Source organism: Falco biarmicus, chromosome 12 (assembly GCF_023638135.1).
Source record: "Falco biarmicus isolate bFalBia1 chromosome 12, bFalBia1.pri, whole genome shotgun sequence".
NCBI classification, from domain to species: domain Eukaryota; kingdom Metazoa; phylum Chordata; class Aves; order Falconiformes; family Falconidae; genus Falco; species Falco biarmicus.
The window spans coordinates 22,877,405-22,905,342 of NC_079299.1; the positions used below are offsets into that span (position 1 = coordinate 22,877,405).

A 27,938-nucleotide genomic window follows, 5' to 3' on the forward strand; every position below is an offset into this window, starting at 1 on the left:
GCTAGGCCACAAAGATGTGGGCAGTGAGTTGCAGTGTTCTCTTTCTGTATAAAAATGATATTTTCAAATTGGAGGAAATCTCTAGTTTGTGCAAGTACCTTTTGCCAACAGCAAAAAAGCTTAAACAATAGTAAAGCTTCTGCTCTGGATCTGAACAATAGGCTCCTGAGCATGTTCTTGTTTCAATGGAATAATCTTACAAGTGTGTTGGAAGATGTATGTCTATCCTGACTGGAAAGCCAGAGGAGGCTTCATATGTTACTGACAGTTGAAATCCCCTGAGATCTCCCAGACATAGTAGCATTTTGCTAGATTTCTGTGATTTATTTATTTATTTATTTATTTTTTATTATCTCCCCCCACCCCCTCCCCGAGTTCCTCATTCAGATATCAAACAGATGCTGGTCTTACTAGAGCTCAACAAGACCCCAGAGTGAGGTGCTACTCTTCCTTCATAAAGTTTCATCCGGTGCATTCAAATCATAGCAAACTGCATTTCTCTGACCTGGATGAATGCTGAGGCATGTAGGGAGAGCAGGCAGTGATAGAAGAGCTTACCATTTTGGTGAGCTGCCATGGCTGGCACTCTGACATCGTCATAAGACCTGCCATCTGTAATGAGAATCATGATCTTTCTTTTGTTGGGTTTGGATTTGCTGAACAGCTGCTCTGAGGCGTAGCTGATGGCTGCTCCCGTGCTGGTCCCACCACTCCAGTAACTGATCCTTTTGATAGCGCTCAGCACGTCCTGCTTTGTGCTGTACTTGTCAAAGCTGAACTCGAGCCTTTGCTCGTAGGTGTACTGAACGGCTCCGATGCGGGTGTCGGTGTCCGAAATCTCAAACTCCTTACTGATGTTGGCTACAAACTGGAGAACTGTGCGGAAGTTGCTGGTGCCAACGCTGCTGGAGCCGTCAATTACGAAACCAATGTCAGCTGAATTGAGGCACGTCTTGCTGCAAACCAGCCGATCGGTGTCGCAGACCCGCTTCACTAGGGGCTGCACCACCTTGTGTAGGCTGAACCAACTGGGCACATTGATGGAATAGAAACCGTTTGTCCTGCACACTGCCTGCAAGGCAACACAGGGATGAGTGCAATGAACATTCAGTCTGTGTGTTTCAGTATGTAGCTAAATTGTAAGTATAGACTCCTGGAAAGAGCAATGCTGGAGTCCGAACCGGCCTCTTCTCCATGACCATCTGCTTCCCTGGGAAATGATGTCAACGTAACATCACAAATACTTGTGTAATGAGACAGTTTTTCCTGCCTTTTTTTTTTTTTTTTTTTTTTAAAGCTGTAGGATGGAGCTGATATTGTAGTAGTGAAAGAAATGTAATAAGCAAGGTTGCTACCTGTCAAGCTTTTTTAGATGAGTTATATTGTTTGCAGAAAAAGCATCCAAATCACCGAGCTGCTGCTAGTGTGGCTCCAGTGGACATTATGGGAGCCTGTGTGTTTGCCAGGTGGCAACTTCAGCTCCGATTGTTTAGGGCAACAAGGAATCCTTTGCCTGCTATCTTGAACTGAAAACTGGGGCTGAAGTTGGGTTATCCTTGGCTCATACCCTTCTAAGAAGAAAAAAACCCGGGCAATTTTGGTGAAAATGCAAAAATTTTATAAAGCTTCCCCATTGTGCTGGCTCTGCCAAATAGTGAAAAAAAAAAAAGAACCCAACAACCCACACTGATTTTTAAAACTGAATACTTGTAGGGAGTAGATCTGCCAGAGGCTTCTACAGCGTGAGTGGAAGTCAGGTGGGTGTGGGTAGGGAGTAGAGGTGGTACAGAAGAGGGAGTGAGAGAAGTCAAGCAAAGGGGTGGGGGAGTGATGGGGACAGGCTGGATCAGTTGCCCTTGGCTGTAGCACCTTGTGAATGCTAATGCCTTTGGCCTCTAGGTAAGAATATTTTGTTAAGCTAGGCTTTATGGATCAGCTCTGTGTGTGTGTATCTGAGTGTTTTGAAAGACTGAGGCACTGGTTTTTTGGTGCTTGGTCTTGACTTGCATAAAGCCTAACAGCTCCAAGGGAGTTACAGTCTAGGCTCCTCACGGTGCCCTGATCTTGTTTGCTCTTGATGTTATTTTAGTGTTGTGATGCAGCAGTATCAAGTCACTGCTCCCTCTTTACCTTTGTTTTCTGGGCCCACTCTCGTTTCTGTCCCTAGCAGGTTTGCAGAGATTCACTGTAGCTTTGTCCTTTTAAAAATACTACATGTAAATGAGACTGCAATCCAATTAAATGCTGACCAGAGACAGTGCAGCTCTGGAGCAGTTCTGAAACTCATGGGAGATTATTTCATGGCAGAGTGATACAGCCCTGATGAGAATCTGTTTTCTGAAAATACCAGATAATTCGACCCAGCTTCCTGAGCCCAGCCTGTTCTAGCACTTGTTAGGTACCTCCTGTGATAACCGGGTGCCAGGTTGCCCTGAAGCACTGTTGAGCAGGCAGCTACTGTGTTAGTGCCAAATGCAAAACGTTCAAGGCTTGCGTTCTCTTTTTTTGCTGCATAGGGCAGGGATTTACTCTTTTTCCAAGAGCTACCGTGAAGTCCATAGCAGCAGAAACAAACAACAGAAAAATAACCCGCATCAGATCAACAGTGGAAACAAAATGTTTTGAGTTACCCAGTATAGCTGAACAACTGGGCTGTGCCTGTGTTGGGAGTGTCCCAACATTTGCATGTATGGGACCTGTTCATAAATGCAACAGTGACATTAGGCTGACAGGGCTCCTCAGCCTTTGCCAGGTGGGAGATGCACAGAGGGAGGCTTGTGGAAAGCTCAGGCTGCAACTGTGCTTTGTCATGCTACTGTATATTTGGAAAACCTTGTCTCGATAGGACTGCAGATTTGTGCCAACGTTTAGTCATTAAAAAGCCATTTGCTCTGTGATGCGCCTCAAACCAGGACAGACTTCATTCCCTTTCTGACTTCAGCATTGCTGCCTGGCTCTTTGCCCAGGAGACCTCAAGATGGTATAAGCAGGACAGCAGAACAAGAAATAACCGTAAGTGGTAAGAAGGAAAGGGAAATGCCCCAAATGAAACAGCTTGGAGAATGTAGTCAGAGCCAAGCTTCTTGGCCATAGCCCAGCCCAGTAAGTACCTTGTCCACAAAGTTTGGTTCGATAACGTTCTGCTTCTCACTTTCAGCAGCTGCTTCAATAGTGACAAAAAAAATGTTGATCCCTGATTCTCTAGCCAGCCTGGAGGCCTCTTCCACTCGGTCAGTTGGCCACCCGTCCACCATCACTACAACCACGTTGGGAGCTCCACCTCGGTTTCCATTAGCATCCAAAAAGAAGTTTTTGTTAACAAATGAAAGTGCCTTCCCTGGAATAAAAGAAGAGATGAGGATGAGTTACAGGTCTGGAAGCACTCTGCCTGATAATACCTCATGAAAAGGTAGGGGGAAAAAAAAAAAAAAAAGAGTTGGAGGCCTGTTGAGAGCTGGAGAAAGTGGTTTCTGTGTCTGTGCGAGCAGGAGGGGAGGTTCCTGCTGTCGGTGCCAGTGCCTTCTGAGCCCTCCTGTGCAGAGCCCCATCTGCCCCCTCCTTGTGCCCCAGAGGGGCTGGGGGTGGCAGGCTGGGTTAGCAAGGATCCCCGATGGCTCAGGGGCACCTGCCCACGAGGAGAAAGGTAAATCCTGTCTGCTTGTGGCAGAGTGGCAATGCCTCAGACCAACGCAGGCAGGTCATGGTGGGAGTGGTACCCCCTCGCCAGCTGTACTCTAACGCTGACCACTGCTCGGTCACAGCCTCCGCACCCGGTGAGGAGTATGTACCACCCAGGGTCTGGAGCCTCCCCGAGCTGAGGACATGCAAGCAGCCCCATCACCTACCCACGTTGGAAAGTCCACCTTTCTGTGAGATTTTCTCGATGGCATTTCTTAGGTCTTTGGAGTTGGCATAAGTGTTTAGGTTAAATTCTGTGGAAGGGTCATCGCTAGAAGAAGAAATGAGAGCAACTCTCAGTTTTTGCTTCATATGCAACAATACAAAAGCTGTAGAACCCATCTGTGCTATCTGGCTCCTGAGTGAAAGCTGGAGTGAGACCTTAACCGTGTGTCAGCCGCAGAGCTACAGCTGCCAGAGTGTGCAGTCGTGGCCTGCGGCAAGGGGAGCAGCTGCACAAGAAGCTCTTACCCGTACTGAATGATGCCCATCAGAGGACCAGCGCTGCCAATGCTAAGGGCTTGAGCCATGTTACTGAGGAACTGCTTCTGGAGCTGAAAGCGGCGTTTACCGATGCTCCAGCTCCCATCCATCAAGAAGGACAAATCAACCTTGCAATCTGAGAAGAGACACACAAACAGAAAAAAAGTTCAGCCCTTTCTGATAGCTGTGCTTCCTGTGAGGAGCAAAGGCCTAAAAAGTGCGCCCAGTGACTTGTCCTGCTGCACAAACTCTACCAAAAAGCCTTTCACAAGGACAAGTCACAGCTGTCAGCTCAAGTCTGTCCTACTTATTAGTAAACATGGTCCTTGGCATGATTTTCTCCCCTACAACATCCAAGCCTGACTGGGTGACAAAAGGGCAAGGAGCTGTCCTCAGGGGTCAATCTGGGAACGTGGTGTTTGGGGGCTATGGAGGAGAGGTCAGCCGTGCAGGAGCAAGCCGGCTCCTGTCCTGTGCCCTCAGAGCTGCAGCCTGGGCTTGGGCTCAGCCCGCTTTATTCACAGCCCAGAGGTGGTGAGAGTTTGTATAGCCAGATGTGACCCTTGGATTTTGTGGTTTGGCCACCTGCAGAGCACAGACTGCAGGGCTTTCCTTGGTAACACTTTTGTGGGCTTAACAGCAGTGTGCTGTTGTGTTATGCCTCTCTGAGCTGAAAGCAGTATTCTAGAAAAGCTATGCCTACACCTAAACAAACTCTTCCCTCTAATTGCACAGCTGAACCTCATCTTTGCACTTTGCGAATGCAGTCTTCATCACTGTCAGCTTGCTTTTATGTCTCTGCAAGTTAGTGGTAAAACATTCATCGGTTGGACTGCGACCAGGAGCGGGATCAAAATTTGGCTTAACTAGAGCGCTAATTAACATTTTCCCCCTCTGGCGTCCGGGTCATCCCCATCTCTTCATTTCCCTCCGATGATGCCTCCTACCAATCAGACTGTCCAAAATAGTGTGTTTTAATGATTAGGTAGCCCAAAGGCTACAAAGCACCAATTGTTCTTACTGGCTTATGCAACTGCCTCCCATCTCATTACTTTCAATTTTTTCTCCCGTAGCTGTCTGTTTTTCTAATTCTAATAATGCTGAATTATAGAAGCGTGACTGAGAACCGTGTTCATTCACAGCAGATCGTGAGGCTAGGCCGGGAACCCACAACAAATAATACCTCAATTAGCGGCCAAGTTTTCCCGAATTTCCTGTCCTTCAAAAGGAGCTTCACCATGTAGTCTATGTGTGGAAAGTGGGGAGTTTGTTAGCCAGTAGGATCTGGGCATGCAAAGATTTACATACACTTATATACAGACTTAATTTCTGGGGAGGACTGAGACAGCAGGAGTATTTTGGTGCCGGGACATTAGTAGGACTCTGCAAGAGCACAGGCTAAAGTTGCTCTGTAGGTAGCTAAGCTCTTTCTGATTTGCGGGGAGGCAAGATCTGGGTTATAGCTTTTATGGTCCTAGAGGTATCAGCAGGATGAGAGTTTTGATTCTGGTGTGCCTTATCTAAATTCAACTGCTGGAAACACAGCTGTGCTTGCTTGCATCTCTGCTACACTGAGCCTTGCTTTCCTTGCAGGCAGCTTGGTCTGTAGCACAGATCCTTCCCCTTCTCTACTTTCCCATATTTCTGTATAAATTTTAGGTGTATTTTACATCTTTGATAGGTAAAAAAATACTTTTAAGTATTGGGAGGACCGTATGGGAATATATAGACATTTGGTTCAGTAGTCAACTTAGAGTCCTTGAAATGCCAGTTCTGTGAGAGACGGCATTCAGCTGCTGGAGGATGGGTAAGAGAGGACCCAGGCACCAGTGGGAGGATGAAGCCCCTTCTCCAGGGTGTCTTCCCATGAGGGAGGCGGCAGATGACCCCATCTCTCCACTCAGAGTTTGCTTTCTCTTTCTCCTTCTACTCTGGGCCCCATCTGAAGATGAGTTAATGAGCAAATCTGCCTTTAATTGCAAAGGGCTGCAGAAGATTTCCTTTTCAGAGCAGGGGACCCTACACCTCCATCCCCAGACCGAGGGATCCTTGATGCTCCCTGTGCATCTCCTCTTTCCTTGCTGTGGCAGGCGCCGTGTCCCTTGCTCAGGTGGTTTCTTCCCTCCCACCTACTGCTGTGGGAAGGGTGCCTGCACTCAGCATAGCCCCGGGAGCCTGCTTTGGTCAGCAAGGCTTGCGCACCTAACCCTGGCTGCAACATGCTGGTTTGCTGTCCTCCACCACCAAAGTCCTTGAGTGAAGCTCTGCACCCCAGGAACGTGGAGCTGATACTGCCCGGGAAGAGGTAGCGGTGAGCAGCCACCATCTCCCTGCCCAGGTAAGCTAAATCTTGGCAGTTATTTCCTTCCCTGTAGAAGCAAAAAACAATTATGTGTATGAGGGGGATCAGCAGAGAGCTTGCTGTTCCTCTGCAAGGGTAAAATGCATTGCTTGAGTTTCTTAGGCTTTCTTGAAAACTTATCTTTTGCTATTTCATTTGAATACATTCTAGCAATGTGTAATTAATAAGATGATATTGCTTAATTATGAAATTAATTGTGAAGTACGTACTTGGGTTCCCCTGGGAGATGGACTCCAGCGGCTTTGGATTCAATTCTTCCTTTGAACTGAAGCCTAGAGAGAGAAAGGAAAGGCTCCATTGGTGTGTGCTTGGTGGCTGCCCTCACTCTGGAAGGAAGCAGGCAATGGGGTGGCTGCAGGGTCCCCCCTGGCCTGAGGATTGATGTGGGAGAGAAATGAGGATGGGGAGCACATCCTTGGAGCTAATCTTTTTCCACCTACATTGCTTCTGTACTAAAACAAGAGTGGAGGCATCTCTGGAAGAGCCACCAAAATCTCTCCAAGCACCAACTTTGACTTCCCTTTGCGAGTCATTCCCCTTGCTGCAAGGGCTTGAGAGCAGCATGGGCAAGTAGAGGGTTCCTCCAGTGTGGAGGCTGGTGACCGTGGTGCAGGGTGGTGATCTCCCAGCACTTTGCCCCGAGAGAACCAGTGCTGCCACCCCGCTGGCTCACTGTGCTTCACCTGTGCTTTACAAGCTGCACAAAGTCTGAAGCAGACGAGATTTAGCATGTTGCTTCTCGGTCTGGAGAGGAAGGTGCGGGCAGCGGCTCGCCCCACCACATTACAGCTGGGGAAGCAATGCAAGCTACAGCTCCTCAGGTGCTCCTGGAGGACTGGGTTGTTTTGCAAAGCACAAAAGAAACGGGGTAAATGGTGGCAGAGTGCTACAGTCAAGTCATGAGAAACAGTCTCATGGGTCACTGGTGGATTTTAGCTGAGGCTGCACCTGAGATATTTAGATGGTAGCAGCCTTGGGAACGTGAGTTTATATCCTTTTGAGATGCACTGACTTGCAGGGCATCATCAGGCTGGTGTCAGAAGGTTTGAAAATGCTGAACTTCACTCATGACTTGAACGTCTGGTGAGATACTCCTACAGTACAGTATCTCCTTCCTGAGCAAGGGCAAAGAGCTGTTTCTTTTCAGTACAGCATGACAAGATTAAGGGGATTTAGCTGGGATAATCCACAGGAGAGCGAGCAATGATCAGACAAGCCCCAAATGGAACACTCACCAAGGAAGTAGTTGGTCAAAAGAACATCAGAATGGCTTATTCTTTTTGTAAACTACATATTAATTTTTATATATAAAAAAACCCCAAACCCAAAAAAGACTTCCTTAAGTCTTCATCACCAAATAAGTTGAGGAAAGACTACAGGCTTCAGAGAGACAGTAAAAAGGTACGTTTAGAAAGTGTGAGCATAATATAGAAAAAAGATGAGAAGTTACTAGGTGCCACAGGGTTTGTCTTTCCACAGCAGCCAACCATGAGCAAGCCAAGCATGAGAGCATCAGTGTATGTAAAGAGAGCAAGCGGCAAAGGGACATCAATGAAGGTCACCACCTAAATATGATAGGAGATGTAACAGCTCTGAGTGCCTGCACTGCCTAAGCTGGTTGCTGAAGATATTAATGTCCAAGCCATAATAATGCAGAAAACAATCAAGAAAATGAGGAGAAATACCAGCTCAGCTCCCTCCATCACCTCCATTTCCATTCCAGTTTATGTCTAATGATCCATGCCTCATAAGGGACAAATACAACTACTCTGAGTCCTTCCATCTGCATGCGGAAAGCTGCACATTGTTTTGGTTGAGTGGCCAAGTTTGTATTAAGTCTAACTACAGAGTGCTTAATGTAAAGCTGTCCTGATGCCGGATCCCCTGCTGGGAGGCTATGGCACACTGCAGCATCCTTGCAGGACAGAAAGGTTGCTTTGGCTTCTCATTTTTTGATTCAGCTGCCAGTGAAGTAAGTTTCTACTGCAGGGACTAAAGAGACCTGCTAACAGCAGCGCTGCGTGCCTTCCCTCTGCTTTGCTCATCCCCAGGCATCTATCTGCTGCTGCCTGTCGCTAGAGACAGGACGCTGAGCTAGCTGGAGCGCTGGGCTCGGCCTCATACAGGGGCCCGTGGGGTTGTGTATAAATGAGATAGGCCAAGGGCACAAAGGCTAGCCCTACTTTGTTTATGGCAAGAGCTAGTGATCTCTTTGTGTGAGAATTTCCCTGGCTGTGACTGGCAGAGCTGGTGTGGCTTTTTGTCTGGGAGCAGGTGGTGCCATGCAGAGCCCTCCTTATGCTCCTGCCCGTGCTTTGGAGCAGACACTTTCTGGACAGGGCACAGGGGCTCTCTCCCTACTCCAGCACTGCCTGTGGTGCCACAAATGCCTCACAGTCAGTGGAGCCGGCCTGTGCTGCCAGAGCAGGCTGGCCCCGCTGGAAAGCGGGCTGGTGAGCCCAGCTCCAGCTGGCTTTGTCCCTGCTGCCTGGAGCCGTTGTCCAGCACGTTGCTGGCCTGTGCCTCTCGTCTTCCTCGTCCTCTGCACACCTGGGATGAGATCCCAGCCGAGGAACAGGGAAGAGACCACTGGCGGCACGGCTGGCCCGCAGGAGGTCCGCTGGCATGGGGGAACGCCAGCAGGGAGAGGCGGCTGGTGGTGCTGGGGCAGCACTGCCTGAGGCGGGGTGCTGGCTCCTGGCTGAGGACAGCTGAAGTTTTTGGAGCAGGGGTGACAGCCCCTGCATCCTGCAGGAAAACAAAAGCCCTAAACAATGCTTGAGGGAAGGACGCTGTAGGAATTTTGTCTGCCCAGGGACATCTGCTGCAGCAAGTGTTTCTGGTGTGCCTCAGGCCTGACAGTCTGGCTGCCGGGGCCAAACCTGCCGTTGGCCCGAGGAAGGGCGCGCAGCGGCCGGAGGGAGGGCACGCAGCACGAGTGAGCTGCTGCGCCCAGGCGGTAAACCCTCTGCCGTGTGACGCACTGTGGGCAGTGGTGGCGGAGAAGCAGTTTGACTGAAAATACTTGATGGGAGAGTGCCCAGCGGCTTCAGGCACGCAGGGGCACAAGTGTGGCCTGGGGAGGCACAAGTGGCAGCAGCAGTGCAGGGAGGGGAAACAGGACGGGGTTAGAGGAGGAGAGCGAATTCTGGGCTTCGGCTGGCATGTGTCCGCGGCTGCTCCTCGGAGAGATGTGAAGGAGGATGGTTCAGCAGCCAGGCAAAATGAAGCCAAGGAGCTGGAGCTGCAGGGGAGCATTTTGGAGGAGGTGGCTGCAGGGCCAAGTAGCCCTGGGCTGTGCGCTCGTGCCTGGTGACCCTGCCGCTCCAGAAGCAGCCACAGCTTCCCAAACCCAGGAGAGAAAAAGCTTGCCAGTATGATTTGGCAATGCCACCTCTTTGCCCTGGCTTTGCCTGTGTGTAAATGCCTGCTGGCACAGTCCCACAGACACTTTTCAGGTGATGCAACCTGCCTGCTTCTGCCTCGCCACCAGCCCCTGTGCCTGCCTGGTGTCAGGGGGATGCAAGGAGGAGGGGGAAAGAGGAGAGTTAAACTGGGAAGAAAGAAAAAGGTTAGCAATGGACTGGACAAGCTCCCTGAGGCAGCTCACCCCCTAGCCATGCAGGTGCCTGGGCAGAGGGTGACTGGCAGGCAAGATGGCTCTTTTTGCTGGCAGAACTGGCTTATGGTGGGTTTATCTGATGTAGACGTTATGGGCAATATGGAGAGAGAGAGAGAGAGAGAGAAAGAGAATGGAGGCAATGACTTGGACCCGTACATAACCTGTCTTTGTCAACAGCATGGATGCGAATGACTGTGGGGATTTTTTCTTTAAAATCTGAAATAGTCGGCACCTTGCCCTGCTGACTGTGTATGTTCCAGTACAGGCTTTATTATACACGGGCACATAACAGTTCCCCAGTAATACACCAAAGCCATGCTTCATCCTGCAGCCTCTGCACCGCATACCTCACATATGCCAGCTTGGTATCCCATATGTGCAGTTCCCCCAACTTTCCTTATTTGCAGAACAGAAAGTAGGTGGATTTAACACTGTAGTGAAATTAGATATTAACAGGTGCCATTCATTTTAGCAACTAAATTGTATAGGGAAGCTGCCTATACATCTGCCTCATGCTTTTATCTTCGTCTCATAAAGTCAGTATTCTTTACCCAGGCATAGAGCTGACATGAGCTTTGTTGGTGTGGAAGACCTAAGTGTAGGCGATGCAGCACTTTTCATTTTTATCTGCCAGTGCAATTACCAGTTCCTGAAGGTTGTGGGTCAGCTTGCTGATTTGTGCTTAGTGTAACAATAAGGTCACCGGCCAAATAATCTTCCCCAACTAATTGGGGAGGTGGTCAGTCTCTATGGGCCTCCCTGTTCCGCTAGTCTAATTTAATGTTGTTATTGCCATGGGAATTTCAACTTGCTGCATGGGCAGTCTACTCCATGCTAATTAAAGTTCCCTTCACTGATTGTCACAGCTGTCGGTGCTGATTAAACTTCCCATTCATTTAAGCAAGACAGCAGTGACTACATCCATGCCAGAAACCATTCCTTTGAAGTGACAATCTGAATTCATCAGACTTTATCACACTAGTCTACGCAAGCGCTTCAGTTGCTGAGAAACTATTAATACAACATCCCTTCCCCCACACCCAGCCTCTCATTGCATTTAATGCAATTTGTCATTTTCTGCCTCAAAATACCCCTCTGCACCCCTGGCCCTAGTGCTGTAGCTTTTTCTAAATAAGCTCTGTGATGGATTAAGCTACAGAGGATAGAAATGCTTCCTCTCTCTGGCTCAGACTACTGCTGCTGAAGAAGGGAGGTCTGTTCATGTTTGGGACAATGCAAATTTGGACTCAACAGACACCACTGCTGACATTGGATTTGCAAGGTAGTGCATATGGGCTGCGCTGCTCATTGCAGCCAGTGCAAGGATCAGTCATGCCTCAGCTTTGAAGCAGGCAGAATGTTCAAGGGAATGGTCTTTACAAGGGCCACCAGCACGGCTCTCTCCAGCAACGAAACTTATATTGGATGTTCCAACCCCTAGTGAGAGAGTACCCTGTTATGAGTTGGCCTGTGCTTTGTCTAGTCTGCTTTAAATGTTCCTGGGGAAAGTGGTCACTTAAATATTGAACATGTAGAATCCTAATTAAGGGTTGTACAAGTCTTGGTCTTGTCGCTACCTGAACCTGCTACAAGGTAGAGATTTCCTCCCCTCACTCACCAGTAATTATAAAAATGTTATCTCCATACTTTCAGTTTTTAAGGTTAAAATGTCAGAAAACTTCTGTGAATCTCATTATTCTTTACACTCAGTTTAAATCCTCCTTTTCTTATGTGACTGTCTTTCCTAAGTACATTGACATCAGAATAATCTGTCCTCTCCTTCGCTGATTTCAGCTCTAGGCTGCGATCACAAGTGTGGCATTCCCAAAATACCTTCTTATATAGCTAGAACCCCTTTCCTGCAGTATAGCTGACAACTCTTTCCAGAGCTCATCTGTTCTGCTCCTGCTTTAGGCAGGAACTTGAGACTGATGCAGGCACAAAATAATTTTAACTACTAAGATGTAAACCTCATGTCTTATTTTAAATACTGTAATTACTCCTTAAAATGAGATTGTTATCAGCAGTGTCGTGGGCCTGATGAATAGATTTAGCTTTTCCCATGTGTGATGGAAACCAGTTATTCCCAAACTAGTTACTGGATGCTTTAAATATTTACCTGTGTCAAAAAGGCTCAATCCAGATTTCCACGAGTCTGTTTCCATTGCTTTCAAACATGAAAGAGAAGAAAAATTATTACTTAAATTAATGGAATTACTGGCGATTACAAATTTCTGACTCAGTTTAGAAAGGTCAGTTCATACAGTGAATTATTACTAACAATGAGGAGCTTAAGGAAATCAGTAAACCTGGAAACCTTTATGTACACACTTCAAGCCATATTTAGGAGCACCGTATCACTGCCTTCAAAGCACTAATCTTTTTTATGATTTTAAATATGTCTCTTTAGATCTTTTGGATGTGTTCCTCTAAATTGCATTGATACTGCAAGAGCTTTTTTTTCTTTATTATTTTCCCCCACTTGATGACACCCATAAAAATAAAGGGTTGACTTTTAAAATACTCCAAGGCTGGTCTTTAAAGAAAAAAAACCTAAGACACCACCACCACAGCTCTTCAATATAATTGTCCTGAAAAAAATTCTGGGCTGAGTGAATAAGGGATTTCAAGAGAGTTAATGTGCCTTGTGAAGCGCTTGGAAGAGCTGGGACCTTCTGAAGAATGTGAAGCGAGAAGCTGCGCAGGCAATTGGTGTGTCGGGGAGGTTGTTCTTCCAGCACACCCTTTTGCTAGCCTGAGCTGCTGAGGGGACGTTCCTCAACAGCCCGGCCAAACCCGCAGAACTGATCGCTGCTGTTTGCAGAGCAGCTTGCGGGTGCTTGGTAGGATCAAGATAAACTCTCCTTTCCAAGAAAGCAAGGACTTGTTCAGGAATTTCCCTTTGATTATTAGAAAAATCGGCGGCTTGCAAGCAAGACATCTGAACTGCCAAAACCTGGGCTGAAAAAAGATCAGGACTCGTTGAGAATATGGCAAGTATGTGTTTGTGCGTTTATTTCTTCTTGTTCTGTGATGAAGAAAACAGTGTCATTCATGATGGGAAATTTGTGCTTTGTAATCACCTTTGGGGTGACCTTAAGGTGCCTTAAGCAATTAGGTGGGGTCAAACTGATGTAAACAAGACTCAGCACTATGTTGCCCTGCTTCTTTGGCAAAATTCGGCTAGCCTGAGGATTAGCCAGCACATCTCTTGGTCCAGACATTAGGGGTCTGAGCATGCTGGGGCCCTGGGAAGTTGTTGGTGGCCTTGCAGAGCACCCACTGCAGGCGCTGCTGCTTGCTGGTGAAGGATGGTGAATTGTGAATTGTGCAGCCAGGGAGGAAGGGAAGTACGGGTGATGTTTTACCCTCAGTATTAAAGGCGACCTCTATGGTCACAGTCAGCCTGGAGGCTCCTGGGAACGGGAACAGGAACAGAAGACTTAGCTCGATCGAAAACCTGATAGGCTGCACAGAGCTGTTTTTTGTTTCTTGTTTTGACTAACAAATAAGGAAAATTGCAAACATTGTGGTAGATGTTAATTCCCACGGCCTGAAACAACAGCTCACCAGTTACTGAGCTGTGCCTTTATGCCTTTTGCATTCAGGAAGCTGCTAGTTGACATTCAGTGCAGGAGGCTTGCCCTGGTCCTCCTCCAGGACATGTGAAAAGATCGGCGGTACTGCTTGAGGGCTAATTTGGGGTTGCTAAAACTATCAGAGAGAGCAGAAAATCTGCTGCTAGCAATCGTACTCACCCAGGTGGGCTGGAGAGCCGGCAGCCCTCCGGAAGGCAGCAACAGGCTCTTGACGCTGAATACCTGCGTGATCTGACAAAGAGGCAAGAGGTTACATGCTAGCAGACAAGGAGAGAGACGCACAATCACGAGGGATGTGGTGGCCCCCAACTATCTTTCTGCACATGTTTTCAAACCAAATGGAAAAGGAAGATGGAAAGTACGGATTTAAAAAAAAAAAAAAAAATTTAAAAGCTGAAAGAGTTTGGCAAAAGCTGAAGAGTTTAAATGTTAGTAGGTGCTGCACATTGCAGCTATTCACTGGTGCACTAGAACAACTGGTAGTGGGTCCTGAGATGCTGATCGTGTTCAGGGCCTGGAGACTGAATATCCGTCTCCTTGCAGGGTCAGGCCTTCATCCCCGAACTAATGCAGACACAAAGTTCCCCTCTCATTTTGCAACAGTAAATGTTATAAAAGACCTTTATAAATGGTTTTAGAATACTGTGTTGAGAACAATTCTAAGTTTAATTATCCCTGTTTAATTGTTTTCCTAAAAGTTACGTAATTGTCATGCAACAACCAGTGTAATATCTGCTTTCACTGCACCATGCTACGAATGTGATTTGGAGTGAAGAACAGTGCATTACGGCATGATTTGGTAGATGTGAGTGGTGGAACTAGCTACAGGGAGCAATTAGAGAAGGAATTACCTGTATTGGGTCGTAAAATATTCCTGTTACTTGCAGAGGTGGATGTCCCCCTGAATGCTTTAAAAATATTATATTGGTTAGTACATGGAACTTAAATGCAAGGTTTCCTAGTATTCTAGGAATCCAAGTCTATTATTAATTTAAGACATACCTGTATTCTGTCCTCTTCCTTGTGCTGCCTGAACCTGTCCTAAGTAGACATCAAAATGGAAAAGTGTGATTTATACCACGTTTGGTTCAGGACTACTGCTACCTGGCTTTTTCACTGAGTCTCATTTTATAGCTGTCAGAGTTAATGGTTCATGTATAGAGACTTTTCATTAATATACTTTCTCAGATGTTAAAAGGTATATTTTGAGCCCATGTAAAAAAGGATTGTCTTGCTCTCTCTGTCATATAGGTTAGCCTAGTTAACGATCCCTTCAGTTAGAAATATTACTTGTACAGGTCTCTTGTCGCATTTTAAAGGTGTGTAGTTACTGTGATTTGCTTTTCCTTAAAACTTCCCTTCTCTCACGCTGGTTGTCAAAGTTTTATTTCTGTTGCGGTAGCAGCCAGTTGTGCTGGTTGTGTGAGGAAGGCTGAATAAAGTTCCAAACCCAAAACAGCCCCCCACACCAGATTCTACCCTTTCTGCAGAGAGTGACTGGATACAATCAAGCAGGCAGACTGTAAATAATGAGACAATGACAAAAATTATGTGGGAGAATTCATGTGTCTGAAATGTCTTCACCACTGTCTACACAAAACGCTTTTTTTAAGGTGACTGGGTTATTAAATTCCCATTGTTCAAAAATACTAAAGGTTCAAAGCATTTGCAGATGAAAACCACATCTTTAATCATGCCTTTCATTTCATTAATTATTTTAAGAAGCTTGTTAACAAACTTATCCTTTAACAAGCCTTTATTCATTAGTTTTCCCAGAAAGATTAATTCCAAAGCCTGGTGAAATCAGTGGGAATGTCCTATCTGACTCTTGTGAATGCTGAACAGGGGCCAGTGAGATATTTCTATCAGTAAGGTATCATAAATGAGACCATTTGGAATGGTTGTCTCTGAAAACAGGATTTGCTGCTCTTTGGGAACTTGATACTGCAAAATCAGGTGACAGCAGATAGCTCGTGTTTGACCCAGACTCGAACCTTCACAGACCACTGGAAGCCTTTTGATGGCATTTCTAGGAGCTGTTGTGAGAGACCTTGTAAACTCCAAAAAGATGCTAAAAAGATCCTGTTTAAGGAAACAGGCTCATCTGCCAAAACTGGCAAGGCTTTTAAACCCTGTCAGCTTGTAGCTCTGGCTCCGGATGGACCACAGCTAGCCCAGGCTGAGTTTTTGGGCTGTGGAGGAAAATGTCTGTGCAGCAGTGTTATATGGAGCTGTGCAGGGCGTGCTTTCCACACAGGACACTGGAACGTGCCAAAGAGGTGGAAGAAAATTAACTCTGTGCTTGAGAGCTCGCCTTGTTTTGGGTTTGCCACAACTGAGCCTGAATGTGTATGTACCACTCTTTACAAGGTCAGTAGAAAGGGAGTACAAGAGGGTAAGAGAGAAATGTGCTCAGTATCAGAAGTATTTTATGTCACTTTTGAAATGAATGAACCCTACCCTCCACACCCATGTTAGCCATGGTTTTGTTTTGTTAGTGGTTTTCTCTTTAAGCTCCTTTTGACTGTGCTGGCCTCAGGGCTGCTCCCTCTTGCTGTACAAGAGGTAACAGAGGTGTGTTACCACTGTCCCAGCAGTAAGCTGGTGTCTGCCATGCTTTTGCTGGCTGGGGCAAGCACAGTGGTGGTAGAGGGGAAAAGGTTGGAACTGCACTTCCATGGTCTGCAAGGCTTGTTCTTCCTTCAAATCTGATGTGGCAGCGAGCCTGCAGCACGTGAATGTGTGTTCATTAAAGCAGAGCTCTGTGCAAGCTGGAGGCTGAGGCAGGACTAGGAGAAGTCTGTAATAAACTGGGGATGGACAGTCACCAGGTAAATCCCAAGAGCCAACTCAGATATGAAAGCAGTGGAGTAGAGAAACCTTGATTGGGAGCAAGTCCTGTAGTGAGTGTGTAGAGGTGTGGAGAAAGTAAAGGATGGGGACAGCGGAGAGAAATGCAATTCGGAGTGGCCCTTGCAAATGATGGTAACTGATTTGAGCAACTACTCTGTGCACAAAACATGCCTGGCCTTCTGCGACTTGGTCAGCACTTTTGATGGGCTAAGTAGCCAGGGCTGACTTGCCGGGGGAAGGCAGTATCCAAAAATAAATGCTAGCTGTTCTCCCTAGTGTGAGGATGGAGCCCTTACCCATTGCTTCCTGAAGGCATGAGCCCCAGTGGTGTGGCACTGCTGGAGGAGAGTTTTCAATGCTTTCTCTAGCACTTACACACTACCGTTGTCTCCCCAGCCTTTTTTTTTTTCTCCACATTTTTTCCTTTTTACTATTATAGTACGTTGCAGCTGGGGATGAAAGAGTGTACGGTGGTAGGCAGAGCCCAGCTGAGAGTTCCTGTCTGAAAAGAGCTGCAATCATTGATTGAATTGAGTGGGCAGAGAGTGTAGGGTAGCGCCTTGCCTGAGGATGCCCAGGCACTCACTGCCTGATGCTTGGTTACCAGCTCGGTGCCTCAGCATGGCACTGAGGATCATGACATGGCTTACAATGGCAGTGATCATGGAAGCACTGGATTTACTCCGAATCCTCATCTAGGATCCAAGCAGCTGTGCAAGAAAGGATTACTTGAAGAGCTGGGATGGTGGAGGGCAAGTGAGTTCGTGGCTCTTGGGAGTGTACTTGATTAACTGCTGTTGGAAAGAGGCAAAAGCCATCAAAACATGTACTGGTAAGTGGCAGAGCAGGACAGAGTTTGCATCCACTTTCAAATCCTGTTGCCATTGCCGCTTCCCCCTCAGGACTGTCCTTCACCGCACACTGAACTGGTGAAGTGCTGCACTTGCTAGTAGGGCATAGGAGTAACTGTCAAATGTCATGCTTGTTGCATCAGGGGGGTTTCATTAAGCAGTTTTGCCACGTCAAGTCTTTAAAGCAGGAGTTCTGCGATGGAGCAGATTTTTTCTGTTTCCGTGTCTTTGACAAACAGAAGATAAAGGGGGAAGAACATCAAGAGCTAGGACAGAGGAGTTTTGCCCCAGCTGTAATGCCCTAATCTGCAAGTCCTGCTTTTCTTTTGCTGCTGGGAACATTTGCCAGTACCGGTGGCTGGAAATGGAAAAGTCTGAGCTAACAGGAGCCATGGCTGTGCTCATTCTGACTGTGCTCTATTTCAAAGCTATTTACTTTTGAGGTGTCTTTTGCAGGCAGACTACCAATGCCTTGTGAGAGGTGGATCTGTGAGTCCCTGTGAGCCAGGACGGATGGGAGAACGTTTGGTTTTGTCCAGTCAAGCCGAACTCTGGTTAAGACCAACGGCATCATCAGAAACTCTGGCCTGAGTAATTGGAGGCAGTCTTAAAGGCTCCTGAGACAAACTGATAAACTGCTTTGTGTATGGTCATTGCTTCAAAACTGTATTTGTACTTTCTGTGGGGTTTTTAGCTAGTTCTTCTCTTTCAGAATCAAGAAGACATCAAGAGAATTCAGGAAGCCAGATACTAAGTACAGACATCTTGGACATGGTCCTAGAAATGAAGTCCATGAAATCAGAAGTAGTTCTCCACCACCCGCTCAGCTCACAATAACCTGTTCCTAAGTCTGATGACTTTAATGTTTTGAGAGTTAATTTATGTTTAGAACATCAGTAAAGAAAATTCTGAAGAAAGATGGATCCAAATTGCAATGAAGTGACTGCTGAAAGCCTTGAAAAAGTGAGTGCTTTTTGTATTTTTACACACACCCACCCTTTTTTTTTGGCTAAATGTTTTGTCTTATGAAAGACAAATACAACCTTCCCACTGATTTCAGTGTTGCCAGAACTTTACCCTCCACATGCATCTCACTGACTAGGGAACCTTTTGAGGGTTTTCTAATTGCTAGTAAAGAAGATAATGTCATCTTCTGTGCTCAGCCTGTGGGAATAGGAAATAGAAAAGAAAGCAACAAGCAGGGCCAGGTTTACAGGCACATTAGGTACCAAATGATGCAGATTCCCACTGAATTTAAACCCCTTTGAATTGTGTTGGCACTTCTGTAGGTCCTGCCATTATGCGCCCTGTAAACCCTGCACTTCTGACTCAGTAATATTAACCCTTCCAGCTGTTGCCCTTATTCTGGGCTCATGGCTAAATATGACTTAATGATGCTTTCCTTCAAGACCTGAGTTGCCCAAAAAATACCTGCCTTGCCATGTGCTTGGCTCTGAATTATTTGGCAACAGGGACAGCTGCAGTTCTGTATGTGAGAACAAAGGTGAGCTCAGAAATAGCAACAGAGCATAAAAACTAATGAAGGCCCGGCTCCCTTTTCACTCAAAAGCAGTCATATCCCCATGGCCAGAAACTTGCAAACATTTGAAAATATTCTCTTTTACTTGACCACACGGCTAAGCAATTACACATTGTAGAGGAGAACACCTCTAAATACTTGCATTGCAGGCTGTGGGCTGGAACGGGAGTGAGCTTCTGGACTGAGATGCAGAGCTCTGAGCTGTTACCACTCTGCTGGCAATAACACGAGTGGCATGCCAGGAATAACATCACACTTATGCCAGGCTCAGAACCACAGCCTGAGGTTTTTGGAAAAGCATTTGTTTAATGTAAGTCGGCATTTCAGAGCTCTCATCACTAAGCTTAAATGGCAGTACAGCCCTCTGCATCATTTGTCTTACAACAAATCTCCCTTGGAGAGCATAAGACAGAAGGAAGCAATAGGAAAACATGATTCAAACAGCACAAGCTTTGTCTCAAGTGTTGTGAAACCCAGCATTTATCAAGGCTGAAATGCGCAGATATATTCACTAGAAAGGTTTCCCTGGAGCTGTGGGTGATCAACATCTCTGACATTCAGGCCAGGCATCTGTTTTTCAGTTTAAATCCAGATTTGGATTCAGTCATGGAGTTTGCTGAGGCTTGAAAGGTTATTGAATCATTTCTGCCTTAAAATACACTGTACTGTGTGCCTTGTGGCATACTTACTTCACCATACTTACTTGATGCTGCAGCTACCACAGATGAGTATGCTGGGTGGATACTGCTAGAACCTAAAAATAAGAGATTTTAATTTTCAGCTATTGAACCAAAAACCCCCAATGTTAATGAATAAGAGTAAATGGAGAAGGAAAGATTAAAAAAATCCAGGTGTTCAAAAATTGTAAGAACTCCTTCAGTGTTTAATCTTTAAAATCCCAAAGCCATTACAAAAAAATATGTTACAACTTTCACTTATTGAAAGTTATCAAAAAATTAATTCTAAAATGCAATGCCTCTTGTCCTATTTGTTGAACTCTCAGTCCAGACATGTGGATCAAAGAACTATTTGTGGATTCTTATACCTGAAAATCGTGACAGCATTTAGGGTTGGAGAGCTTTTACTCCCACATGAATCAATTTATATGCCAGTATATTATATATAAAGATAAAGACCAGCCATAGTTTCACTGCAGATGAACTCTCATCTCGGAAAATCTTCACATGTTTGTGTTTGTGAGATACACTAATTTTTTATGTGTCTTGAAGGCACAACTCTAACTCCAGCCCGTCTGCTAGAATCAATTTTTTAATCCACTCCAAATATTTCTACACTGAACTGCTGAATTTCACAATCCATTAAATCATGGTATATTCAGCTGCATGTCTTGCTCCTTACGTTTTATGAAGGCTGTAGGTCGGGAGGAAAGCAATGCAGACATACATGTTACTGACCTATATCTCTGACCCTGTGCAGTCCAGGTCTAGTCTTCGCTGCAGAAGCAACTGTTGTGGTTCTGGTTGTTGTAGGTGTTGTGGTTGGCTTTGGCGTTGTGGTGGAAGGGTCTGTCGTCGTGGTTGTTGGGGTTGGGGTTGTGGTGGCCATTTGTGTAGCTGGTGTCGGTGCTGGAGATGTCTGATACTCTTTGCGGACTGTGTCCCCTGTAGGAACATTGACATGATCACTGCAGCTGGGTGTGTGACCCACACGGAAGCACATCATTAACAGTGCTCAGTGTTTAAGGCTGCCCGGACACTGATGTTCTCAGGATGTCTGCAAGCATCCTCATCTGTGGAGCCATTAGTGCCTTCGTTGCTGTGTGGCTGTGTAGCACAGGTGCCTGTGTGACACAGTATTAGCTCTCCGGAGGGTGCTTGCAGCAGCCTGTTGCAGCCTTAGTGATTCCCCTAGACTTTTCTGCTTTGGCCAGGAACACCTATCAACCTGACAGATGTCTCAGACCTCTGAGACATGGTTCAACCAGCCAGTTGCAGTTTCTGTTTTGCCATCATCTTTTCTCAGTGTAATTAAGTAGCTAGAAAGCCCATATAAACAGAAATTGACTGACATCTGGTAATAAAAGATGATCATTCTGAGTCACAGACCAGAATAAAACATGCATTGCCCACCACAGCACTGAAATGCTTTTGGCAGAAAGACAACTTTTAGGTAAATGTGATTCAGGGAGCTGGCCAGAGCCAGAGAAGGGAGTGCAGGTAGGGTCAGAGCCCTGGCTTTGGCTGAGGGAACCTGGGGAGAGCACCACCTGGGAGGTACTTTTTTCATCTAACTTTGACTCATCTCACAGTTGCTTCTACTTTTAAAATATATCATCTGTTGTGAGAACAGAGACAATTCTAGTTGCAAATTTGCATCTAAATATCCTTATACAAAATCGTTAACATGCTTGCAGTTCTTTCAAGTCATCGTCTCAAAAAAGGTACTTCACCGTCATTTTCTCCATCTATCTACAAAACACTGCTCTAAAACATACTCCATGTTCGCCTCAGTCTTGTTCCTCTCCTCCCTGACCACAGCCCTAGGGATGGCCTGACACACTGTGTACACCGAAAGGGAATGGTCTATTCACTGCTGCACAACACAGGCTTGTGTTTTGTTGCTGGATGTTTTCCTTTTGGAAAGCATCATCATGAAACTGTCTGGTGGATTAATTACCACCTAATGCTAGGCAGTGAAGAAGTCAGATCTCAGACAGTTTTAATGGGATAATGCTGAAAGAGAGCTCAGAAGAAAAACAAAACAGCTCAGCTGAAAAAAATCAGTATGAATGGCTCGCTCTGGGTTGAGCGGTGCCCTGCTCCACGCTGCTGCACTAAAAGAAAGGAGGCAGAGGGCACAGTGAGTCTTCCCCTGCAATGTGGTGCTGCTGGAACGGGGAGCAGGCACATCGGCCAGCTTTATACCCTAGGCTGCAAAGAGCAGAGCTTCCTTGCTGGGAGCTAACAGCATTAGGAGAAACCCCAAGGAAGCAGCGTAGTAAGAGGAGAGAAAAGATGTTGCCTTGGCACATGTTGACTGGGTTTCTGGTGGAGCCTTTAACACAAGAGGAGGGCTTTTGAGAGCTAGCGTTCCCAGTGCTCCTGTGGGCAGAGCGCCCATCTCCTTCACAATATCTTCAAAGAGTTTGCACGGCACATGCCCTGCATAGGAAATTGCCGAGAGCCGTAATGCAGGTCTTTGAAGTTCATGACACCTGAGCTCACCCAAAGCTCAGCCAGAAATTAAACTATGAGGCTGCCCTTTCTTCTCTGAATTGGCACATGCCCTTCAAGCACTGTTGCAGGCACTCACATAATGGGGTTGGTTTAGTGGGAAAGAGGCTGTAGAGAGGCGGCTGGATGGGGGAGGTAAAGCTGTGTGCTACCAGTGTCAAACTGCCTCCCGTAAGTATCTGCAGGCAGTTTAGACTGGGACGGATAAAAGAGCACAGAGATCCCAACCCATACCTTGTTCTGATGCTTTTTCTGGTGCGTTAGCGGTATCTGCACTCCTCAAAGCTTTTAGGTCTTGTTCTGGCTTTTTAGACTCTTGAGAAAAATCAAGCACATTAGGAAAGGCAGCTTTGGAAGAAAATAATTTAAAGTCTCCTTTTTTAGAAATTATCCTTCCCCAGAGGAAGGCATCCTATTCACCTGGTATTAGGTAGGTCAGTCAGCCTAACCAGAGCTTTCTCACCAAGTGAGGAAAAAGCGATGGCTGGGTGCCTCTATAAAGCATACTCCCACTCTGTTTTTAGTACCAAATTTAGGTATTTTTACTGCCCTGCTAATGTCAATAGAATTTCTGAAGTAAGCAATAAATAAGAGGTTTTACCACTAATAAATCAATACTGATAAGATTAATGCATCATGTTGTTGAATTTTCCTCTGAGCAGCAGCGTGTCCTGAGAATCAGGGTCATGGTGTGTATAGGGTGTGTGGGGAATACCAGCTAACATGCAATATTTCAGTCGCTAATTCACATTCAGATGTAGTTCTTTCTTGCCTGACTTTGTCAGATCATCACGGGGCCACATCCTGAATGCCACGGACTGGCTTAGGAGGAAAAGGGAGGGGGTTTTTTTGGTCCTTTTTTTTTTTTCTTCTAAGACCCAAAGTCGTCAAAGTACTTGGAACATTTATTACAGTGCATTTACGGCTACCCTGCAACAGAATCTGCCCCTGCTTTTATGTGTGAATGAGTACTGGAGGATTTTGATCTTCCATTTTTTTTCCTCTTCTCTAGCTATTTTGGCAGTGTGGACCTATTTGAGAAATTACTCCAGGGTTAATGCTTTCCTAAAAATTTGTATGATTTTTTTAAAACAACATATTTTGCTTGGTTTTACCAGCTGTGAATAGTTAACAATTTTGGGAAGGTTTTTCTTGCTGTGGCCAGCATTTGGGAAGCACTGTAAACACCAGCAGCATTTAAAGAAATGTCAGGCACTATGAATATCTAGTGTCCCAGCGATGAGGACCAAAACTGCATCTCTGACAGCTGATCAGATGTGAAGCAGCATTTTTCACTAATCTGGTAGAAAGTGAGTGTAATCCTCGAAGGACTGCCTTTACTTCCTACAGGCAATGAGTTTAAGTATCCAAGTGCACAATGTGGTCTCTATAATTTAAATGAGAAGAAAAAGGTAGCTTTTTTAAAATTAAAAAAGGAGTAGGAATCATCTGTCACAAGATGGCCCCAGCACTATATTACAGAGGGTTTTATCTTAAGAACAAGCTGTTTCCAACAGAGTACAGCTGAGGTGGCAGGGCTAAGGAGGGCTGATGGGGGTCAAGTGCGTCTTTGGGAAGATGGACTGTGACCATCAGATCTCTTTGCTATGTGTGGGACAGGGCTGGGCAAAGCAAGGCGGTGGCATCCCTCAGGCACTGCGTTTGATGTAACAGTTATTGTTTGCTCCTTTGATCCTCCTGGGTTTTCTCTGCATGAATACAGTCTTTGTTGCTAAGGTCCTAGAGTTGTAATTCACAGTGATTCAGGAACAAAGTGAAGGAAGCCACTTGTGTCTTTGGTTTGCTGCAGGAACAGGCTCAGTATTTTGTTTGCGTGACTGAGTTGTGACTTAATGATGCTCCCCACTTCTACACCGATTCTCACATAATGTGGGTTTTAGCACTGGTGGAAGAAATTGCTGCTTGCAGCCTGTTGAGCTCTACCTTGGCTGTGATTGTCCCTGGTCCGGTGTGAGGCATTTGGGCTGATACTTCAAGCGTGGGTACATTTGGGAATGGTGAGATGTGGCTTTAGTAAACAAGATTTCTAAGGTATTGCCTCCCTTTTAACAGCACATGATATCTGGGTCAGCAATTTCTGTGTGCCTGGTCAAGATATATATGATTCTGTATCTATTTGTAAATGCAGAGATACTGCAAACTAAAGGCATGGCTTTGAGTGATGTATATCCAGTCTGAAAAACTACAGCTTTCAGATTTAAATTTGCCTTTGTGCAAGTAAAAGCCTAAAGATGAGGAAAGCTCTGTACCTTGCTTCCAAGGACCAAACAATAATATACAGGAGAAGAGCAGGATTCCAAGTAACCTCTGTGTGGCCTTGGATGGATGCACCCACTGACAGGCAGTTGAGTTCAGGGAGAAGATACAGCACATTTTGTTAGACCACATTTTACGGATAAGCTCAGGAAGGCTCAGGCTAAGCAATCAGCGAAAGAGCTGTGTTAGACAAGTGTGTAGCAGTATAAGACATTCATTTTTTTTTCATTCACACCCCCAAGGAAGAGTCTGAACATTACGCAGTTGTTACAGGGGGCACAAACAAGCGTCATTTCAGTGACAGAGGCGCTTCATGTGCACTTGAATATCAACTACCACCTGGTGTGAGACTTGATGGAAAACCTCTGAAAACTGAATTATTTAAACTGAGTTGAGTCTCACAGAGTAGGATGCTGACCGAAATGGCTATACAGAGTAGTTCCTTATTGTATCATCCTTAGATAAAGCTGCTGTGCATTGCTATCTGTGTCATTATGATCATACTACTATTTATTATTATATTCTCAACACTGAATATCCCAACAGATAACATGAGTAACATTAGTAGAATGTCGACATGTATAACTTCAAATGCTTTCACATAATCAGTACAACATCGTACTAACAGATTTAAAGCAAGGGGGAAACAACTTGGAAACAGAAGTCTGTGAAAATTGGTATGACCAAAAAATAGAAATTGTCTGGGATAATTTCCATATGCTTAATGTAAAAAAATACCACAAGGGATATGCATGAGATACTAAGGGATGTGTGAACTGCTGACTGAATAATTATATCTTTGTATTACACAACTAAGAAGTTACAACAGATAGTTGTGAACGGATGTAAAGGAAAGTCAGTCACTGTTACTTGCCTGATTTAACAGCTGTGCTTTTTGAAGAAGAATATTCAAGAGCTGATGGATATGTCACACCTCTTCTTGGCTTGCCCTCTAAAAAAAAATCATTAGAAAGCATCACAAAATATTCTAAGTTTTCTTGCAATAAAATTCTCATCTAACATATGTGTTCAGAATCAGACTCCACTTCCTTGCTGCCCAATTGATTTTCTTGAAGGTTTCTTTTGTCTGATGGCAGAATCTCAAAACCATGCCTCTAAAAATACCAATGCCTAAATCCAGCATTATTAAAAAAAGTTAGAAAGCATGAAAACACAGTCCTGGGAAGGATTTGAAGCAGTCAGTCAGTTCATTTCTTTACTCTCAAATGGTGTTAAGCATAAGGAGACCATTTCTGAAGGACATCTGCATAACCTGTACTTAAATCCCCAGCTTCCCTGGCTACCCTTTTCCAGTGCCTGACTATGCAGTTGACTTAGAAAGTATGTTTGATGTGGGATTCATTTCATCACGCACGCAGCATTCTTCACTGACCTCACTTTTGCAAGATGCCATTTCTGGCAACAGTCTTTTGCAGTAATAACAGTGAAAGTGGGCTGTGCTTGTGTGTGGGAACATATGGTACCTATATTTAAATCTAAAATGAAGGTCCTGTCTTAAAACAATGAGGTACGTTTCCCAGTTACGATTTGAACCACAAATGTTTTTAGTGCTACAGCAGATGCCATCTCTATTGGTACATGTGGCCATGCAATTCCATTTTGTGGGGCAGTTTTTATATTGCCATATGTCGCTGAATGAAAAGTGTTGCAGAGAAGCCCAGTGTAGGGAAGACTGCTCTGGCCTCTAGGAGTTGGTGGATGTAGGACTTCTGGGCCCTGGTGACTGTCTTTACAAGATGTTGTTCTGTGTTATGCATCTGGACCGCTTCAGGTGAGATCTACCTCCACCTCCTGCAAAACCTGTTGTGGTGGTGGTGCTAGGTTTGCTTTCCTTTATTCCCTAGGTGGGCTCTTTAAGAAGGTATATGTGGCACTGCGAGCATGTCGGTTGTGATCCTGGGCGATTAATCCAGATACCAAAAGCACTGAACAGAATTAGCTGCAACAGACAGCTGCTCCCGGCAACTGGGGGCTGTTTGTGATGGCACACAAAGGGTATATGCCGGAGAAACTGGTCCTCTATGTGCAGGGATGGCCATAGAGCTGGAGAGGCACTGTCCTTTGTCCCTTTTAATGTCTCTATCTCCTTTGTTTTACTCCTCTCTGAAATTTCATATGCCATTAAAAAACCCTAAATAAAGAAGTTAGAGTTACTAACAAGGCATTGATGTAAGGATCTATCCCATTTCTCATTTATAGTAGTATAAACTGAGAGCAGCTCCACTGAAGTCAGCACAGATTGGCCAAAGACCAGAGCTGGCAAGGTTGCATGCAAGGACAAGCTGGAAAGAGCTTCCTTCTTGCCCTTGGGTCTCTCACAGAAGCTGGCCTAAGAGAAGGGCAGCAGGTTTTTACATCACCTTCCCCCTGAGCTAAAACTGAGATTGGGAGCCAAGCAGGATTATGGAGTTCTTCTGCCAATTGTAGTAGAAAGATGGACATGTTATGGGGTTGCAGATTATTTCTAAATGTATTTTTTTATCCCCAACAGAGGCAAAATTGTCTGAGTGGTTGGTACATGGATGCAGCAACGGTGTATTAATCTGATCTTAATTTAGGATATTTCTGTGCTAATCTGATCTCTAATGCACACCTGAAGCCTGCTGCTGTGCAAATTAACCGGTGTGGAGAAGCTGGCTGCTCCTGGTCTCTGGAGGTTTTGATCAGCAGCATTTTGCATCTCATATGTGACCAAGAGGTAGGTCTGAGGCCTGACCTGAATGTGGCCCTGCTCTCTGGAGCAATGGTAATATGTCTTTTTCACTGTCTGGAGAAAGTTACTTCTAGGTTGGAGTTTGCTTAACATACTTAAAAATGGATTTACATGTGGGCTGAAAACCTCAGCTTCTGGCCATTGAAGTACAAGCTATGGGGTGGCGGCTGCTCACCCTGTCACGCTTGTTTGTGACTAGCAAACCCAAAGGTTTAGGACTCTATTTTCTTAACCCACTAACTGCAAAACTCCCACTAGGCTGAATGGAGTCATTCAACTGAGTGCCAAGGCATTTCGGTGCTTGAAAGCGAATACCAGCGTGTTTGCGTACCTCCTGGTGTGCTGGCTGCTTTAATCCCCCGGCACAGAACTCCTTCCCCACTGCCCCTAAATCAGCCACTTCATCGCATGCATCTCCTGAGGATTCTGCTTCTGTGCTTTTTTATGCAGATGCTCATTCACAATTTAAACATCACAAACTCTTGGTGACAATATCCTAACTAGGAATAAACTAGGCACGTTTCTAGGGTACCGTATTGTGTACGGGTCTGGTCTGTGAAAGGGAATTTGGCTGGAGAATAGGGGACTCCGTTCAAGCTCTAAAGCTGTCCTGAAATTAATGCCTTAGGTGACTTTGTATTTTTATTGGGGAATGCTTTATGCAGCTCTTTTTATGACTCGTAATTGTAATAAAAACCCCAACTCATCTCTTTTTGAGAGTGAGATCTGTCTGCATTCAGCCTCA

General features: G+C 45.6%; 1 protein-coding gene across 2 annotated transcripts in view; it reads right to left on the reverse strand.

Annotated features, from left to right (window-relative positions):
• VIT (vitrin) overlaps positions 1 to 27,938 on the reverse strand; it is a 53,150-nt gene that overhangs the window by 4,877 nt on the left and 20,335 nt on the right. The window contains exons 6-18 of one of the 2 annotated variants that reach the window (XM_056356963.1): positions 25,334 to 25,411; positions 22,417 to 22,497; positions 20,404 to 20,610; positions 19,692 to 19,742; positions 14,747 to 14,785; positions 14,596 to 14,652; positions 13,904 to 13,975; positions 12,265 to 12,312; positions 6,733 to 6,795; positions 4,150 to 4,297; positions 3,846 to 3,949; positions 3,111 to 3,337; positions 559 to 1,072 (exon numbers count right to left, since the gene is read on the reverse strand). In XM_056356963.1, coding sequence (XP_056212938.1) covers positions 559 to 1,072; positions 3,111 to 3,337; positions 3,846 to 3,949; positions 4,150 to 4,297; positions 6,733 to 6,795; positions 12,265 to 12,312; positions 13,904 to 13,975; positions 14,596 to 14,652; positions 14,747 to 14,785; positions 19,692 to 19,742; positions 20,404 to 20,610; positions 22,417 to 22,497; positions 25,334 to 25,411 — 1,689 coding nt within the window. The remainder of the gene's footprint in view (positions 1 to 558; positions 1,073 to 3,110; positions 3,338 to 3,845; positions 3,950 to 4,149; positions 4,298 to 6,732; positions 6,796 to 12,264; positions 12,313 to 13,903; positions 13,976 to 14,595; positions 14,653 to 14,746; positions 14,786 to 19,691; positions 19,743 to 20,403; positions 20,611 to 22,416; positions 22,498 to 25,333; positions 25,412 to 27,938) is intronic. The other variant, XM_056356964.1, reaches the window with a different exon arrangement.